Source organism: Carcharhinus amblyrhynchos, chromosome 7 (genome assembly GCF_965287045.1).
Source record: "Carcharhinus amblyrhynchos chromosome 7, sCarAmb.v2.hapA, whole genome shotgun sequence".
NCBI classification, from domain to species: domain Eukaryota; kingdom Metazoa; phylum Chordata; class Chondrichthyes; order Carcharhiniformes; family Carcharhinidae; genus Carcharhinus; species Carcharhinus amblyrhynchos.
Genome location: NC_137330.1, coordinates 127,927,778 through 127,944,537, shown reverse-complemented (window position 1 = coordinate 127,944,537; position 16,760 = coordinate 127,927,778). Strand labels below are relative to the sequence as shown.

Genomic DNA, 16,760 nt, shown 5'->3' with positions numbered 1-16,760 from the left:
ATGACCTGAATGAGGAAGTGGAGGGATGGGTTGCTAAGTTTGCCGTCGACACGAAGGTTGGAGGTATTGTGGATAGTGTGGAGGGATGTCAGAAGTTGCAGCAAGACATAGATAGGATGCAAGACTGGGCGGAGAAGTGGCAGATGGACTTCAACGCGGATAAATGTGTAGTAGTCTATTTTGGCAGGTCCAATGGGATGAAGGAGTATAATATCAAGGGTAGGATTCTTAGCAGTGTAGAGGATTAGAAGGACATAAGAACATAAGAACATAAGAACATAAGAAATAGGAGCAGGAGTAGGCCATCTAGCCCTTCGAGCCTGCCCCGCCATTCAATAAGATCATGGCTGATCTGTCGTGGCTCAGTTCCACTTTCCCGCCCTCTCCCCATAACCCTTAATCCCTTCTCTTATCAAAAACCCATCAACCCGCTTCTTAAAAATATTTAGCGAGGCAGCCTCCACCACTTCAACGGGCAGAGAATTCCAGAGATTCACCACCCTTTGAGTGAAGAAGTTCCTTCTCAACTCCGTTCTAAACCGCCTCCCCTTTATCTTGAGGCTGTGCCCCCTAGTCCTACTGTCTTTTTTGAGCGGGAAGAGTCTCTCCACCTCTATCCTATCCATCCCATTCATCATCTTATACGTCTCAATGAGATCTCCCCTCATTCTTCTAAACTCTAACGAGTACAAGCCTAGTTTATTCAGCCTCTCCTCATAGCTCAATCCCCTCAACTCCGGTATCAGCCTAGTAAACCTCCTCTGCACTCCCTCCAGGGCCAAAATATCCTTGCGCAGGTGCGGCGCCCAAAACTGCACACAGTACTCCAGCTGCGGCCTCACCAATGCCCTATACAGCTGCAGCAAGACCTCCCTACTTTTATATTCAATCCCCCTCGCTATGAAGGCCAGCATCCCATTCGCCTTCCTGACCACCTGCTGCACCTGCAAGCTGGGTTTTTGCGATTCATGCACAAGGACCCCGAGGTCCCTCTGCACCGTCGCCTGCTGCAGTTTTTCGCCACGTAAGTAATAGTCCTTCCTACCATTCTTCCTACCAAAGTGGACCACCTCACACTTGCCAACATTAAATTCCATTTGCCATTTCCTGGCCCATTCGCCCAGCCTATCTAGATCCTTCTGCAGACTCTCCACACCCTCCGCACAATTTGCCGTTCCCCCAATCTTGGTGTCATCAGCAAATTTCGACACCCTGCACTCGGTTCCCTCCTCCAGATCATCTATATAAATGGTAAATAGCTGAGGCCCCAGCACCGACCCCTGGGGCACCCCACTAGTCACCATCCGCCAATCCGAATAGCACCCATTGACCCCCACTCTCTGCCTCCTATTTGACATCCAATCCTCTATCCACGCTAACACCCTACCCCCAACTCCATGTCCCCTGACCTTCTGCAATAACCTCTTGTGAGGTACCTTGTCAAACGCCTTCTGAAAATCCAGAAAGACCACATCCACCGGCTCTCCTCTATCCACTGCCCTAGACACATCCTCATAGAACTCCAGTAAATTTGTCAGACACGACTTCCCTTTAATGAAACCGTGTTGCGTCCGCCCTATCAAGCAATTCCCTTCAAGATGCCTCGCAATTTCCTGCTTAATGATGGATTCTAACATTTTACCTACCACAGACGTTAAACTAACCGGCCTATAATTCCCCGCCTTTTGCCTGGCACCCTTCTTAAACAACGGCGTAACATTAGCCGTTTTCCAATCTTCCGGCACTTCCCCGGAATCCAGCGACGTCTGGAAAATAACCACCAAGGCATCCACTATCACCTCCGCCATTTCTTTCAGAACCCTCGGATGCATTCCATCCGGTCCTGGGGACTTGTCCACAATCAGCCCCTCCAGTCTGTCGAGCACCACCTCTCTAGTAACAGTAATGTCATTAAGACCCTCCATTCCTACCACCTTTCCATCGCTAACACCCGGCAAATTATTCACGTCCTCCTCCGTGAAGACAGAAACAAAAAAGTTATTCAAGACCTTCGCCATATCCCCATCCCCTACCACTAGCTCCCCTTTCTCATCCTCTAAAGGACCAACGTTCACCCTAGCCAGCCTCTTCCTTTTTATATATTTATAAAAACTCTTGCTATCCTTTTTTATATTAAGTGCTAGCCCAGCCTCATAGCTTCTCCTACCCTCCTTTATCAACTTCTTTGTCAATCTTTGTTGACATTTAAACCTTCCCCAACCTCTTCTCGCCCACTGCTCTTAGCTACTCTAAATTCCTCCGCTTTTAATTTAACACTTTCCTTCACCTCCTTCGTTATCCACGGCTTATTACCTCTCTTCCTACTGTCCTTTTTAACCATCGGAATAAATTTCTGCTGAGCACCAAGAAAGATCTCCTTAAAGATCCTCCACTGCTCCTCAGCAGACCTACCTTCCAACACATTCCCCCAGTCCACATTCGCCAATTCTTCTCTCATCCTACCATACTCCCCTCTATTCAAACAAAGGACGCGTGTCCGGGAACCCACTTTCTCCTCCTCCATCTGCACCAGAAACTCCACCATACAATGATCACTCTCTCCAAGAGGATCCTTCACCGCAAGGTCCCTAATTCTACCCGCCTCATTACATAGCACCAGATCCAAGATAGCTTGCTCCCTCGTCGGCTCCAACACACACTGTTCAAGGAAATTATCCCGGCAGCATTCCAAGAACTCCTCCTCGAGCCCACCTCGTCCAACATGGGTCAACCAATCAATATGCAGATTGAAATCTCCCATAACTACTGCCGTCCCATTCCTGCACGCCGCACTTATTTGCGTGTTAACAGCCCGCCCCACCTCCAGATCATTATTCGGGGGCCTATAGACGACACCCACCAGCGTCTTCCTCCCTTTGCTGTTCCTAATCTCCACCCACAACGATTCCACGTTCTGCTCTTTGGCTCCGATATCATCCCTTGCTACCACCTTGATACTATCCTTAATCAGCAGAGCTACGCCACCCCCTCTTTCCTCCTGCCTATCCTTCCTAAACACTTGATAGCCCTGTACATTCATCTCCCAGTCCCTATCACCTTGCAGCCACGTCTCTGTAATGGCCACCAGATCGTATCCATTTGTGTCGATCTGCGCCACCAGCTCATCCACTTTATTCCGAATGCTTCGTGCATTCAGATAAAGCGCTTTCATCCCAGCCTTCACCTGGACCCTATTTGCCGTAACGCCACCAATTGGGACATCCTCGGCCTCTTCCCTTACCTGTACCCTATCCTTAACTTTAGACCTCGTAGCGTCACCTACCCTCGCACCCTCCCCCCCCCTAATTAGTTTAAAGCCCTGTCTACAGTCCTCTTTACTCGATTCGCCAACACTCTGGTCCCAGCACGAACCTTGGAGTCCAGGTCCATAGGACTCTTAAACCAGCCTCGCAGGTGGAGGATGTGGTCAAGAAGGCGTATGGTGTACTGGCCTTCATTAATCGAGGGATTGAGTTTAGGAGTCGGGAGATAATGCTGCAACTTTATAAGACCCTTGTCAGACCCCACTTGGAGTACTGTGCGCAGTTCTGGTCACCTCACTGCAAGATGGATGTGGAAGCTATTGAAAGGGTGCAGAGGAGATTTACAAGGATGTTGCCTGGATTGGGAGGCATGCCTTATGAGGATAGTTTGAAGGTTGAGAGGCGAACTGATAGAGGTTTATAAGATGTTGAGAGGTATAGATAGGGTGGATTCTCAGAGGCTATTTCCCAGGGCTGAAATGGTCGCTACGAGAGGACACAGGTTTAAGGTGCTGGAGAGTAGGTACAGAGGAGATGTCAGGGGTAAGTTTTTCACTTAGAGGGTGGTGAGTGAGTGGAATCGGTTGCCATCAGTGGTGGTGGAGGCAAACACGTTGGGGTCTTTTAAGAGGCTCCTGGATGAGTACATGCGAGTTAATGGGATTGAGGGTTATAGATAGGCCTGATAGGTAGGGATATGATCGGCGCAACTTGTGGGCCGATGGGCCTGTTTGTGCTGTAGTGTTCTGTGTTCTATGTTCTAAGAGGCTGTTTAGACTGGGACTTTTTTCTTTGGAGTGTTGAGGCTGAGGGATGATCGTTTGAATGTCTATAAAATAATGAAGGGCACAGAGATCAGATAGATAGTCAATATCTTTTCTCAAAGATAAGGGAGTCTAAAACTAGAGGGACAGTTTTAAGGCAAGAGGGGAAAGATACAAAAGTGTCCAGAGGGGCAATTTTTTCACACAGAGGGTGGTGAGTGTCTGGAACAAGCTGCCAGAGGTAGTAGTAGAGGCGGGTATAATTTTATCTTTTAAAAAGCATTTAGACGGTTGCATGGGTAGGATGGATATAGAGGGATATAGGCCAAATGCGGGCAATTGGGATTAGTTTTGGGGTTTAAAAAAAAAGGGCGGCATGGACAAGTTGGGCCAAAGGACCTGTTTCCATGCCATAAACCTCTATGACTCTCTGACTCTCATGAGTCTGCTGCTCTTGTTCTTCTTGGTAGTAGAAGTCATAGGTTTTGATGGTGTTGTTCAAGGAAATCAAGTGAATCTCTTGAAAAGTATAGGGGGTGTAGGAGTAGAGTTAAGAGAGAAATCAGGAGGGTGAAAAGGGGACACAAAGTTGTTTTGGAAAATAAGGCAAAGGAGGATTCAAAGAGCTTCTACATATACATAAAGGGCAAAAGAGTAACAAGGGAGAAAATAGGGCCTCTTAAGGATCAACAAGGTTGTCTATGTATGGATCCACAAGAGATAGGTGAGATCCTAAATGAATATTTCTCATCAGTATTTACTGTTGAGAAAAGCATGGATGTTAGGGAACTTGGGGAATTAAATATTGATGTCTTGAGGAGTGTACATATTACAGAAAAGAAGGTGTTGGAAGTCATAAAGCGCATCAAGGTAGATAAATCCCCGGGACCTGATGAGATACATCCCAAGACGTTGTGGGAGGCTGGGGAGGAAATTGCAGGTCCCCTGGCCAAGACATTTGAATGATCGATAATCACGGGTGAGGTGCCTGAAGATTAGAGAGTGGGAAATGTTGTGCCTTTGTTTAAAAAGAGCAGCAGGAAAAGCCTGGGAACTACAGGACAGTTAGCCTCACATCTGTGGTGGGTAAATTGTTGGAAGGTATTTCGAGAGATAGGATTTACAGGCATTTAGAGATGCAAGGGCTGATTAGGGACAGTCAGCATGGCTTTGTGAGTAGAAAATCATGTCTTACAAATTTGACTGAGTTTTTTGAAGGGGTAATCAAGAAGGTAGATGAGGGCAGTGCAGTTGATGTTGTCTACATGGACTTTAGCAAGGCCTTTGACAAGGTACTTCATGGTAGGTTGTTGCATAAAGTTGAATCTCACGGGATCCACGATGAAGTATCTAAATGGATACAAAATTGGCTTCTTGACAGAAGCCAGAGGGTGGTTGTAGAGAGTTGTTTTTCAAACTGGAGGCCTGTGACCAATGGTGTGCCTCAGGGATCAGTGCTGGGCCCACTGTTACTTGTCATTTATATTAATGATTTGGAAGAGAATATTTGGGGCATGGTTAGTAAGTTTGCAGATGACACCAAGATTGGTGACATGATGAACAGTGAAGAAGGTTATCTCCAATTGCAGTGGGATTTTGATCAATTGGGTCTGTGGGCTAATGAATGGCAGATGGGGTTTAATTTAGACAAATGCGAGGTGATGCATTTTGGTAGATTGAACCAGGGCAGGACTTACTCAGTTAATGGTAGGGCGTTGGGGACAGTTACAGAACAAAGAGATCTCGGGGTACATGTTCATAATTCCTTTAAGTGTAGTCACAGGTGGACAGAGAGGTGAAGGAGGCATTTGGCATGCTTTGTTTCATTGGTCAGAACATTGAATACAGGAGTTGGGGCATCTTATTGAAGTTGTACAAGACATTGGTAAGGCCACACTTGGAATACTGTGTGCAGTTCTGGTCACCCTATTATAGACAGGGTATTATTAAACTAGAAAGAGTGCAGAAAAGATTCACTAGGATCCTACGGGTACTTGATGGATTGAGCTATAAGGAGAGACTGAATAGGCTGGGACTTTTTTCTCTGGAGCGTAGGAGGCAGAGGGGTGACCTATGGAGATCTATAAAATAATGAGGAGCGTAGGCAAGGTAGATAGTCAATATTTTTTCCCAAAGGTAGGGGAGTCTAAAACTAGAGGGCATAGCTTTAAGGTAATAGGGGAGAGATACAAAAGTGTCCAGAGGGGCAACTTTTTCACACAGAGAGTGGTGATTGAACAAGTTGCCAGAAGTAGTAGTGGAGGCAAGTACAATTTTGTCTTTTAAAAAGCATTTAGACAGTTACATGGGTAAAATGGGTATAGAAGGAATATGGGCCAAACACAGGCGATTGGCATTAGTTTAGGGGCTTTAAAAAAAATAAGGGTGGCATGGACAAGTTGGGCCAAAGGGCCTGTTTCCATGCTATAAACCTCTATGACTCTATGGCTATGAAACTTGGCAAGTGTGAATCTTACAAATGTTACTCTCACCAGGTATGATGACTTTTTAAAATTAATTTGTGGGACATGGGTGTCACTGGCTAGGCCAGCATTTATTGCCTATTCCTAGTTGTCCTTGAGAAGGTGGTGATGAGCTGCCTTCTTAAATTGCTGCAGCCCATGTTCCGTGGGTTGACCCACAATGCCATTAGGAAGGGAATGCTAGGATTTTGACCCAGCGACTGTGAAGGGATTGCAATATATTTCCAAGTCAGGATGATGAGTGGCTTGGGGGGGAGCTTGAAGGAGGTATTGTTCCCATTCATCTGCTGCCCTTGTCCTTCTAGATGTACGTGGTCATGGGTTTGGAAGGTGCCTACTAAGGATTTTTCGTGAATTGCTGCAGTGCATCTTGTAGATAGTACACTCTATTGCTACTGAGTGTTGGTGGTGGAGGGATTGAACGCTTGTAGATGTGGTGCCAATCATGTGGGCTGCTTTGTCCTGGACAATTGACATGGTGAAAGTTAGAATTGGAAAATAATGGCACAAGTAAAGAAAGAAGAGAGGAAGTACAAATTGTTACAGTTGAACCATTACCAACATTTGCTGGTCGAGAACATGGCAGCAAGGGTTATAATCTAAAATCTAAAATTTTGGTGCTGAAAAGCCATAAATGACTCATTGAGAGATGAGGTCCTTTTTTTGGCTTTCATTCAAACAGTATAAAAGACTGAGGACAGTAGGAGTGGAAGAGAGAATTAAGAAGGCAAGTAGCTAGATGCTCAAGGTCACACTTGTGGACTAAACACAAATATTCAGCAAAATGTCTGAGCTGGTTAATGCGGAGAAGGCCACAGCATGAGCAACAAATACTGGACACATTCATCTGTAGGTTAGTAATGCAGCTTATGGTCATATGACAATAAAACTTAAAACGAGAATGTATTGTTGTGTTTTCATATGCAGTTACCTTTGAAGATTCTCCCTAATCCTCTGAAATCCATTTGATCTGAACAATTGAAGACAACGACATACTTTCCAAGAGCTTTACCCATGTCCTTTGTAGTCTCTGTTTTCCCTGTACCAGCAGGTCCAGCAGGGGCAGCTCCCATATTCATCCACAAAGCCTGAGCTAAAGTGATGTAACACCTACAATTAAAAAATACTATTAACCATTAATTTGAAAACAGTAAAAATCACAGTTATATTGAGGCATCCTGTATGTTGTGTTACAAATATAATGGGCTACAGGGCAAATTAAACCAAAAGCTGTTAAATGAATTCCATGAGATAATAAGACTCAATTTTTTGATCACTGTAAATATCAGAATTGTGCAAAGGACCTGGAAAGTAGCCAAAGTAATATGTATTCAGAAAGTGAGAGCAGAATGAGCAGCGCAACATTTGATCAGTTCATGTAACACTTGTAAGCAAATACTTGGGCCTAAAAATCTAAATAAGCCAGAGCATACATTCAACAGCAACACCTAAATGGTGCCAGAATTTGAAGTTCAACCCAGTTATGCCCAGAATCTGCTGCTTTACACAGATCAGCAAAATTCAAGTTGGGGGTAGGGGGAGATCTTTTGGGCAGATGGGGAGAGGTGTGGGGGAGGATGTAGGTGGCGTATGGCAGAAGAATCTTCTTCTTGAGGAGTTTCAACACTAATCTAGTGTGGCGAAGTTCGGTCGAGTAATTACGGATTGGTGTGGGTAAAATTGTAAAATGTGAGAGAGAAAGCTTTGCATGGTACCTTTAAAAGGTGGTGCTTTTTTCTGTACTTAAAGAGCTAAAAAAGTGCAAATACATAGAGAACCCCAAACTAAAACATTTGTATCGAAAGGCAGTTTTTACCAAGGCTTTTGAATTTAACCAATCAATTTGAATCAGGCACTTAGATACCAAAAAATTATTAAATTTAAATCTGATGGTTCTGACAACTTGGGACCAATCCTATTGTGTGAAATATTGATATGTCATCACAGGTATAAAAGAAGGGAATAATGGGACAAAAAGAAGAGAGCAACTGCTACCTGCCAAAGGTAACAGTTCGGAACTGTCAGAGAGACAGAATCATTGGCTTTCATAGCTTCATGTATATCTTGGAGAAAACACCATCTAGATAGCAAAGGTACCAGAGAAAAAAGAAATTCCAGACAGAAGCATCAATAGAGGAGGTCCAGAACATTCCAGAAGACACAAAATCTGGTTGCAACTTACAGAGTGACTAAATTCTATTTTTGTTAATGAGTGGGAATTGTATTTATTTGAACAATATTCCATTAGAATCTTGATTTATTTTAAGAACATAAGAACATAAGAAATAGGAGCAGGAGTAGGCCATCTAGCCCTTCGAGCCTGCCCTACCATTCAATAAGATCATGGCTGATCTGTCGTGGCTCAGTTCCACATTCCCGCCCTCTCCCCATAACCCTTAATCCCCTCTCTTATCAAAAACCCATCAACCCGCGTCTTAAAAATATTTAGCCAGGCAGCCTCCACCACCTTGTTTGTCAATAGTTTAGTTAACTTGTTCACTGTTAGTTAGATAAAAAATTGTTACATGTTGAGTTTAGAGAAAGCGTCAGGGACTTATTTTGTATTTAACCCATTAGAAGTTGTTGAAGTGTAGGTTTCAGTACTTCACATAAACATTTTACAGATTATCAATCGAGGTACTCTTCTTTGGGTGTTTTGGTGTTAGTTCTCAGAGGGGTATCAACCTCCACTTTATAACACCAGAAATTCTGCAAGGATCCAGGATAAATCATTAATCTGTGAAACCTTTGAAAGTATGGCAAATAGACTTAGCAGCTGAAGATATTTTTTAAAGTTTCTTCTTTTTCACATGTGCTGAGACTTGGGATCTTTGTTACCAATGCGGGGGAGATCTGGCATCAGAAGATTTTCTGATTTTTCAGATCCACGTCAGTTAAAAAACCCTCTTTGCTTCTCGGTGGGGGTGTAGGATGGGAGACCTGAATCATCCAAGGAATGGTAATCACTGTCAGATTACCACTCTATTTCTTTTTACTTAACTTGCACTGGAGCTCCGCAGGTCTTGTGGCACAGTGGGTAGGGTCTGTGCTTTTGAGCCAGAATCTCCAGATTCAAGACTCAAGCCAGGAGGTAATCACATAGCCAAAAACAGGTTGAGTATCAACCAGCAACATCTTTCCAACACATGCCAATGGTAGGCAGTAAGATTGGGAATTACCCCTGGTCAACCATGCTTGATTTGCAGCAGTGCCCTTAAGCTATAAGCCTCTGGTAATGAACTAATGATCTACTCCAGGAAAAACTAGCTCTGGGAACAGATGGAAGCCTCTTGCGGACCACTAGATGTAGGAACAGGAATAACTACCGAAGCTCCTCATTTCAAATTAGGCCCCCTGAGAAATGTGGACCATTGAGTACTTCTTGCAAGTTCAGAGGTATCGAGGAAAGCTAGCCACACCCCATTTTAAGACATTAACTAATATATTGTCGTAACTTTGATTTTGTCAGATCCCTTACTGAAATCAACATAGACCACATCCATTGCACTATCCTCATCAATCCTCCTTGTTACTTCCTCAAAAACTCTAAAGTTAGAAAGACATGGGAGGGCAATCCTCCCAAAAAAATTCTAAAATTCATGTTAAAAGCTAGAATAAATCACACTGTTTTTTCAGTGGTAAATGAATCTTCCACACGCTATGCACCACAAGCGTAAATCCCATTGAAAATCAGTGCGTAGGGCCAATTCCCATTGGAGAGGCTGGCAGCATAGCACTGAGCCTGCCACTGTGCATGCACCGATGTGTCAGTGCTGAGATTGTTGCATGCACTGCCAGCTTCCTGGTCACTGACCAGCTCGATTGCTGCCCAGCCCCAGGACCCCCACATTGCTGGTCGTGCAACTGTCCAGCCCCCCACGGCCCACTCATTGGCCTCGTAAACACATTTGGGCCAGTTTCAACACCACCTATCCTTTGCCAGCATGCCTCAAAGTTGCCCCTCTCCACAACCCTGATCTCCCAATTTCCCCAAACCCCGATCACAGTCCTAACCCCAAGACCGCAGTCCCACCCCCATCCCTACATCCAGCCCCAATTGCTGGCCTCCCTTCCTCTGTCACTGAACCCAAATGCAGAGTGGCAGCAGGATATCCTATCTCCACCGATTGCCCCTATCAGGTCATGCCCTGCTCTTTGACACTGCCTGAAGCCTGGTAGCCAGTGCCAAGCTTCCCCCTTGACATTGGCGCTTTGCCCCTTGGGCAGTGCCTGTGGGCCTAGGCTGGCACTGCCAAGGCAGCAATACCCATGAGCACACACTCTCCCAGCACCTGACCCTCTGGAGGCCTACTTTACTCTAGCGGGATCAGGCCACCAGCTCCCCGCAAGTGGGGAAGCTAAACTAAAACCCACTGGAGTGAACAACTTCTGGCAGGGGGAGAGGTGGTGGTAGGGGTGGTGTTGTTGAGGCTGGCGGGCCCAGAGATTTCAGTCCTGGACCCACTATTGATATGAAAAGCAGATTGCACTTCCTCTCACTGGGCTTGTTTATGTGCTGATTAAAAAGTTCACTTGAATGCATTTGAAAATTTTACTCTTCATACAATTCACATAGCAATTGATATTAGGATACTTGATGTCCCAACAGTTTCTGTTCTGTTTTTTCTCACTCAGAAATCTGTCAACATATTTACCCTGCCATCTTTAATGGCTTATGTACATAAACACTAACGTTCTTCTGTTCCTGCACCTCCTTTAATTTCTCCATTTATTTTGTGCTGTTTCTCCATATTCTTCCTGCCAAAAATGAATCACCTCACACTTCTGTGCATTGAACTTCATCTGCCACTTGTCTGCCCATTCCACCAACATCTACTTCATAGCCATAGAGTGTTACAGCAGAGAAAGAGGCCCTTTAGCCCATCATGATCTGGAGGAGGGAACCGAGTGTATGGTGTTGAAATTTGCTGATGACACCAAGATTGGTGGAACGGCAAATTGCACGGAGGATGTGGAGAGTTTGCAGAAGGATCTAGATAGGCTGGGCGAAGGGGCCAGGAAATGGCAAATGGAATTTAATGTTGGTAAGTGCGAGGTGGTCCACTTTGGTAGGAATAATGGTAGGAAGGACTACTACTTACATGGCGAAAAACTGCAGCAGGCGACGGTGCAGAGGGACCTCGGGGTCCTTGTGCATGAGTCGCAAAAACCCAGCTTGCAGGTGCAGCAGGTGGTCAGGAAGGCGAATGGGATGCTGGCCTTCATAGCGAGGGGGATTGAATATAAAAGTAGGGAGGTCTTGCTGCAGCTGTATAGGGCATTGGTGAGGCCGCAGCTGGAGTACTGTGTGCAGTTTTGGGCGCCGCACTTACGCAAGGATATTTTGGCCTTGGAGGGAGTGCAGAGGAGGTTTACTAGGCTGATACCAGAGAGGAGAGGCTGAATAAACTAGGCTTGTACTCGTTAGAGTTTAGAAGAATGAGGGGAGATCTCATTGAGACATATAAGATGATGAATGGGATGGATAGGATAGAGGTGGAGAGACTCTTCCCGCTCAGAAAGGATAGTAGGACTAGGGGGCACAGCCTCAAGATAAAGCGGGGGTGGTTTAGAACGGAGTTGAGAAGGAACTTCTTCACTCAAAGGGTGGTGAATCTCTGGAATTCTCTGTCCGTTGAAGTGGTGGAGGCTGCCTCGCTAAATATTTTTAAGACGCGGGTTGATGGGTTTTTGATAAGAGAGGGGATTAAGGGTTATGGGGAGAGGGCGGGAATGTGGAACTGAGCCACGACAGATCAGCCATGATCTTATTGAATGGCGGGGCAGGCTCGAAGGGCTAGATGGCCTACTCCTGCTCCTATTTCTTATGTTCTTATGTTCTTAAAGGCTATGTGCCTCAATGCGTGGAGCATTTGCAATAAAGCAGATGAACTAATTGTGCAGATACATATAAATGGCTACGATATAATTGGGATTACAGAGACATGGCTGCAGGATGGCCAGGGATGAGAATTGAATGTCCCAGGGTATTCAATATTTGGGAAGGACAGGCATAAAGAAAAAGGTGGAGTGGCAATGCTGGTTAAAAAGGAAATTAACACAAAAGTGAGAAAGGATATTGGCTCTGACAACATGGAGTCTGTATGGATAGAGTTGAGAAATACCAAAGGGCAAAAAACATTAGTCGGCGTCATATAGATATCCAATTGCAGTGATGATGTTGGAAATGGCATTAAACACAAAATTAGTGATGCCAATGATAAGACAATATCAATGATCATGAGTGATATTAATCTGCACATAGCTTGAGCAAATCAAATTTGCCACAATGCTGTAGAGGAGGAATTCTTGGAGTGTATGCGGGATAGTTTTCTTGACTGGTATGTGGAGGAACCAACCAGAGAGCAGGTGCTGTGTAATGAGAAGGGAATTATTGCCAATCTAGTTGTACGAGATCTCTTGGGGATGAGCGACCACAACATGATAGAATTTTTTATCAAGAAGGAGAGTGAAGTAGTTGATTTGGAGACTGGGGTGTTGAATTTTAATAAAGGAAATTATGATGATAGGAGGTGTGGGTTTTCCTTGATAGATTGGGGAATGTTATTTAAAGGGATGATAGTGGATAGACAATGACAAACATTCAAGGAATGAATGAGGGAACTGCAGCAACTGTTTATTCCTGTCTGGCACAAAATCAAAATGGGTAAGAGAGTCGATCCATGGCTTACAAAGGAAATTAGGGAGAAAATCCCATCTAGGAAGAAACATATAGATTGGCCAAGAAAAATAATAGGTCTGAGAACTGGGACAGTTAAAATTCAGCGAAGAAGGACCAAGGGATTGATTAAGAAGGGGAAAATACAGTACGAAAGTAAGCTTGCAGGGAACATAAAGACTGACACCAAGAGTTTCTATGGAAAGTTGAAGAGAAAGAGGTTGGTGAAGACAAATGTAGGTCTCCTACAGATAGAAATGGGGGAATGTATAATAGAGGACAAAGAAATGGCCGAGCAGCTGAATACATACTTTGGTTCTCTCTTCACAGAAAAGGATACAAATCAGAGAATGGAGAATGCAAGATTTAGTGAGACGGAAAAACTGAGGAAAATCAATATTAGTAGAGGGATGGTACTGGGAAGGTTGATGGGATTGAAGGCGGATAAATTCCCAGAGCCTGATAATCTACATTCCAGAGTACTTTAGGAAGAGGCTCTAGAAATAGCAAATGCATTGGTGGTCATCTTCCAGGATTCTTTAGACTTTGGACAGTCCCTGCAGGTTGAAGGACTGTCACTCCAATATTCAAAAAGAGAGGTAGAGAGAAAACAGGGAATTATAGACCAGTAAGCTTAACATCGGTATTGGGGAAAATTCTCAAATCCATTATCAAAGACTTTATAGCAGAGCACTTAGAAAGCAGTGGCAGGATCAGACAAAGTCAGCATGGATTTATGAAGGGGAAATCATGCTTGACCAATCTGTTGGAATTCTTTGAAGATGTAACTAATAGAATTGACAAGGGGGAACCAGTAGATGTGGTATATTTGGACTTTCAGAAAGTGTTTGATGAAGTCCCGCTTAAAAGATTATTGTGCAAGATTAAAGCGCACGGGATTGGAGGGAGTGTATTCAGATGGATAAAAATCGAGTTGGCAGAGAGGAATTAATGGGTGTTTTTCAAATTGGCAAGTAGTAACTAGTGAGGTGCCAGAAAGATCAGTGGTGGGACCCCAGCTATTCACAATATATATTAATAATTTGGATGAGAGAACAAAATGTAACATTTCAAAGTTTTGCAGATGATACCAAGTTGTGTGGGAGGGTGAACTGTGATGAGGTTGCAGAGATCCTTCAGAATGATCTGCACAGGTTAGGGGAGTGGGCTAATCAATGGCAGATGCAGTATAATTTGGATAAGTGTGAGGTTAGTCACTTTGGAAGCAAAAACAAGAAGACAAATTACTACCTGAATGACTGTAAATTTGGAGAGGGGGGTGTGCAGTGGGACTTGGGTGTCCTTGCGCACTGTTCATTGAGCGTAAACATATAGGTACAACAGGCAGTAAAGAAGGCAAATGGCAAGTTGGTCTTCAATATGAGATGCTTCAAGTGAGGAGTAGGGATGTAAAGTTGAAACCATACATGGCCTTGGTGAGGCCACACCCAGAGTATTGTGTGCAATTTTGATCTCCTTTTCTGAGGAAAGATGTTCTTGCTCTTGAGGAAGTGCAGCAAAAGTTTACCAGTTGATTCCTGGGATGGTGGGACTGATGTATGAGGAGAGATTGACTAGGTTAGGATTGTTTTCACCTGAGTTCAGATGAATGATGGGGGGAATCTCATACAGACTTTTAAAATTCTAACATGTCTAGACAGGGTAGATGAAGGGATGATGTTTCTGATCGTGGGGGAGTCCAGAACCAGGGGTCACAGTCTGAGGATTCAGGGTAGACCATTTAGGATGGAGATGAGGAGACATTTCTTCACCCAAGAGTGTGAATCTGTGAAATTCATTACCACAGGAAGTAGTTGATACCAAAACATTGAATGCATTCAAGAGGCGGCTGGATGTAGCACTTGGGGCAAATGGGATCAAAGGTTATGGGGAAAAAGCAGGATTAGACTATTGAGTTGGATGATCAGCCATGATCTACATGATCTACAAAGTGTGGTCCACTTTGGTAGGAATAATGGTAAGAAGGATTATTACTTACGTGGAGAAAAACTGCAGCAGGCGGCGGTGCAGAGGGACCTCGGGGTCCTTGTGCATGAGTCGCAAAAGCCCAGCTTGCAGATGCAGCAGGTGGTCAGGAAGGCGAATGGGATGCTGGCCTTCATAGCGAGGGGGATTGAATATAAAAGTAGGGAGGTCTTGCTGCGGCTGTATAGGGCATTGGTGAGGCCGCAGCTGGAGTACTGTGTGCAGTTTTGGGTGCCGTACTTACGCAAGGATATTTTGGCCTTGGAGGGAGTGCAGAGGAGGTTTACTAGGCTGATGCCGGAGTTGAGGGGGTTGAGCTATGAGGAGAGGCTGAATAAACTAGGCTTGTACTCGTTAGAGTTTAGAAGAATGAGGGGAGATCTCATTGAGACGTATAAGATGATGAATGGGATGGATAGGATAGAGGTGGAGAGACTCTTCCCGCTCAGAAAGAACAGTAGGACTAGGGGGCACAGCCTCAAGATAAAGGGGGGGGCGGTTTAGAACGGAGTTGAGGAGGAACTTCTTCACTCAAAGGGTGGTGAATCTCTGGAATTCTCTGCCCATTGAAGTGGTGGAGGCTGCCTCGCTAAATACTTTTAAGACGCGGGTTGACGGGTTTTTGATAAGAGAGGGAATTAAGGGTTATGGGGAGAGGGCGGGAATGTGGAACTGAGCCATGACAGATCAGCCATGATCTTATTGAATGGCGGGGCAGGCTCGAAGAGCTAGATGGCCTACTCCTGCTCCTATTTCTTAGGTTCTTATGTTCTTATGAATGGCAAAGCAGGCTCGAAGGGCCAAATGGCCTTCCCCGGTCCTATTTTCTATGGTTCTATGTTTCTGTGTCCCTCTGGTCCTCTGCTTTGTTCAATTGAGGAGCCTGTTAAGATGTCATCCCTCCTTACTGTAATAATTGCCTCCTTGATCAATATTACAACATCACCTCCTCTTTTAAACTGTCTCTACCCCATCCACAGCTGAAGATATTGTGCCCTGAAATACAAATTCTGCCCCTCCCTCAAACATCTCTTTGTGATAGCAATGATACCATACTTAATTGATATTGGGACCAGAGTGCTGGCGAATAGAGTAAAGAGGACTGTAGACAGGGCTTTAAACTAATTAGTGGGGGGAGGGTGTGAGGGTAGGTGACATTACGGGGTCTAAAGTTGAGGAGAGGGTACAGGTAAGGGAAGAGGCCGAGGATGTTCCAATAATAGAGGGAGTAGGGGGCGTGAGTATGGTTGGTGGCGTTACGGCAAATAGGGTCCAGGTGAAGGCTGGGATGAAGGCACTTTATCTGAACGCACGAAGCATTCGGAATAAAGTGGATGAGCTGGTGGCGCAGATCAGCACAAATGGATATGATCTGGTGGCCACTACAGAGACGTGGCTGCAAGTGACAGGGACTGGGAGCTGAATGTCCAGGGGTATCAAGTGTTTAGGAAGGATAGGCAGGAGGGAAAAGGGGGGTGCGTAGCTCTGCTGATTAAGGATAGCATCAGGGTGGTAGCAAGGGATGATATTGGAGCCAAGGAGCATAAAGTGGAATCGTTGTGGGTAGAGATTAGGAACAGCAAAG

General features: G+C 44.9%; 1 protein-coding gene across 1 annotated transcript in view; it reads right to left on the bottom strand.

Annotated features, from left to right (window-relative positions):
- The window catches only part of LOC145345624 (dynein axonemal heavy chain 8-like), a gene marked incomplete at its 3' end in the record, with an annotated part of 1,250,971 nt that overhangs the window by 244,544 nt on the left and 989,667 nt on the right, over positions 1-16,760 (bottom strand). Inside the window, exon 47 of the mRNA XM_080193458.1 lies at positions 7,442-7,620. Within this exon, the coding sequence (XP_080049584.1) occupies positions 7,442-7,620 (179 nt within the window). The remainder of the gene's footprint in view (positions 1-7,441; positions 7,621-16,760) is intronic.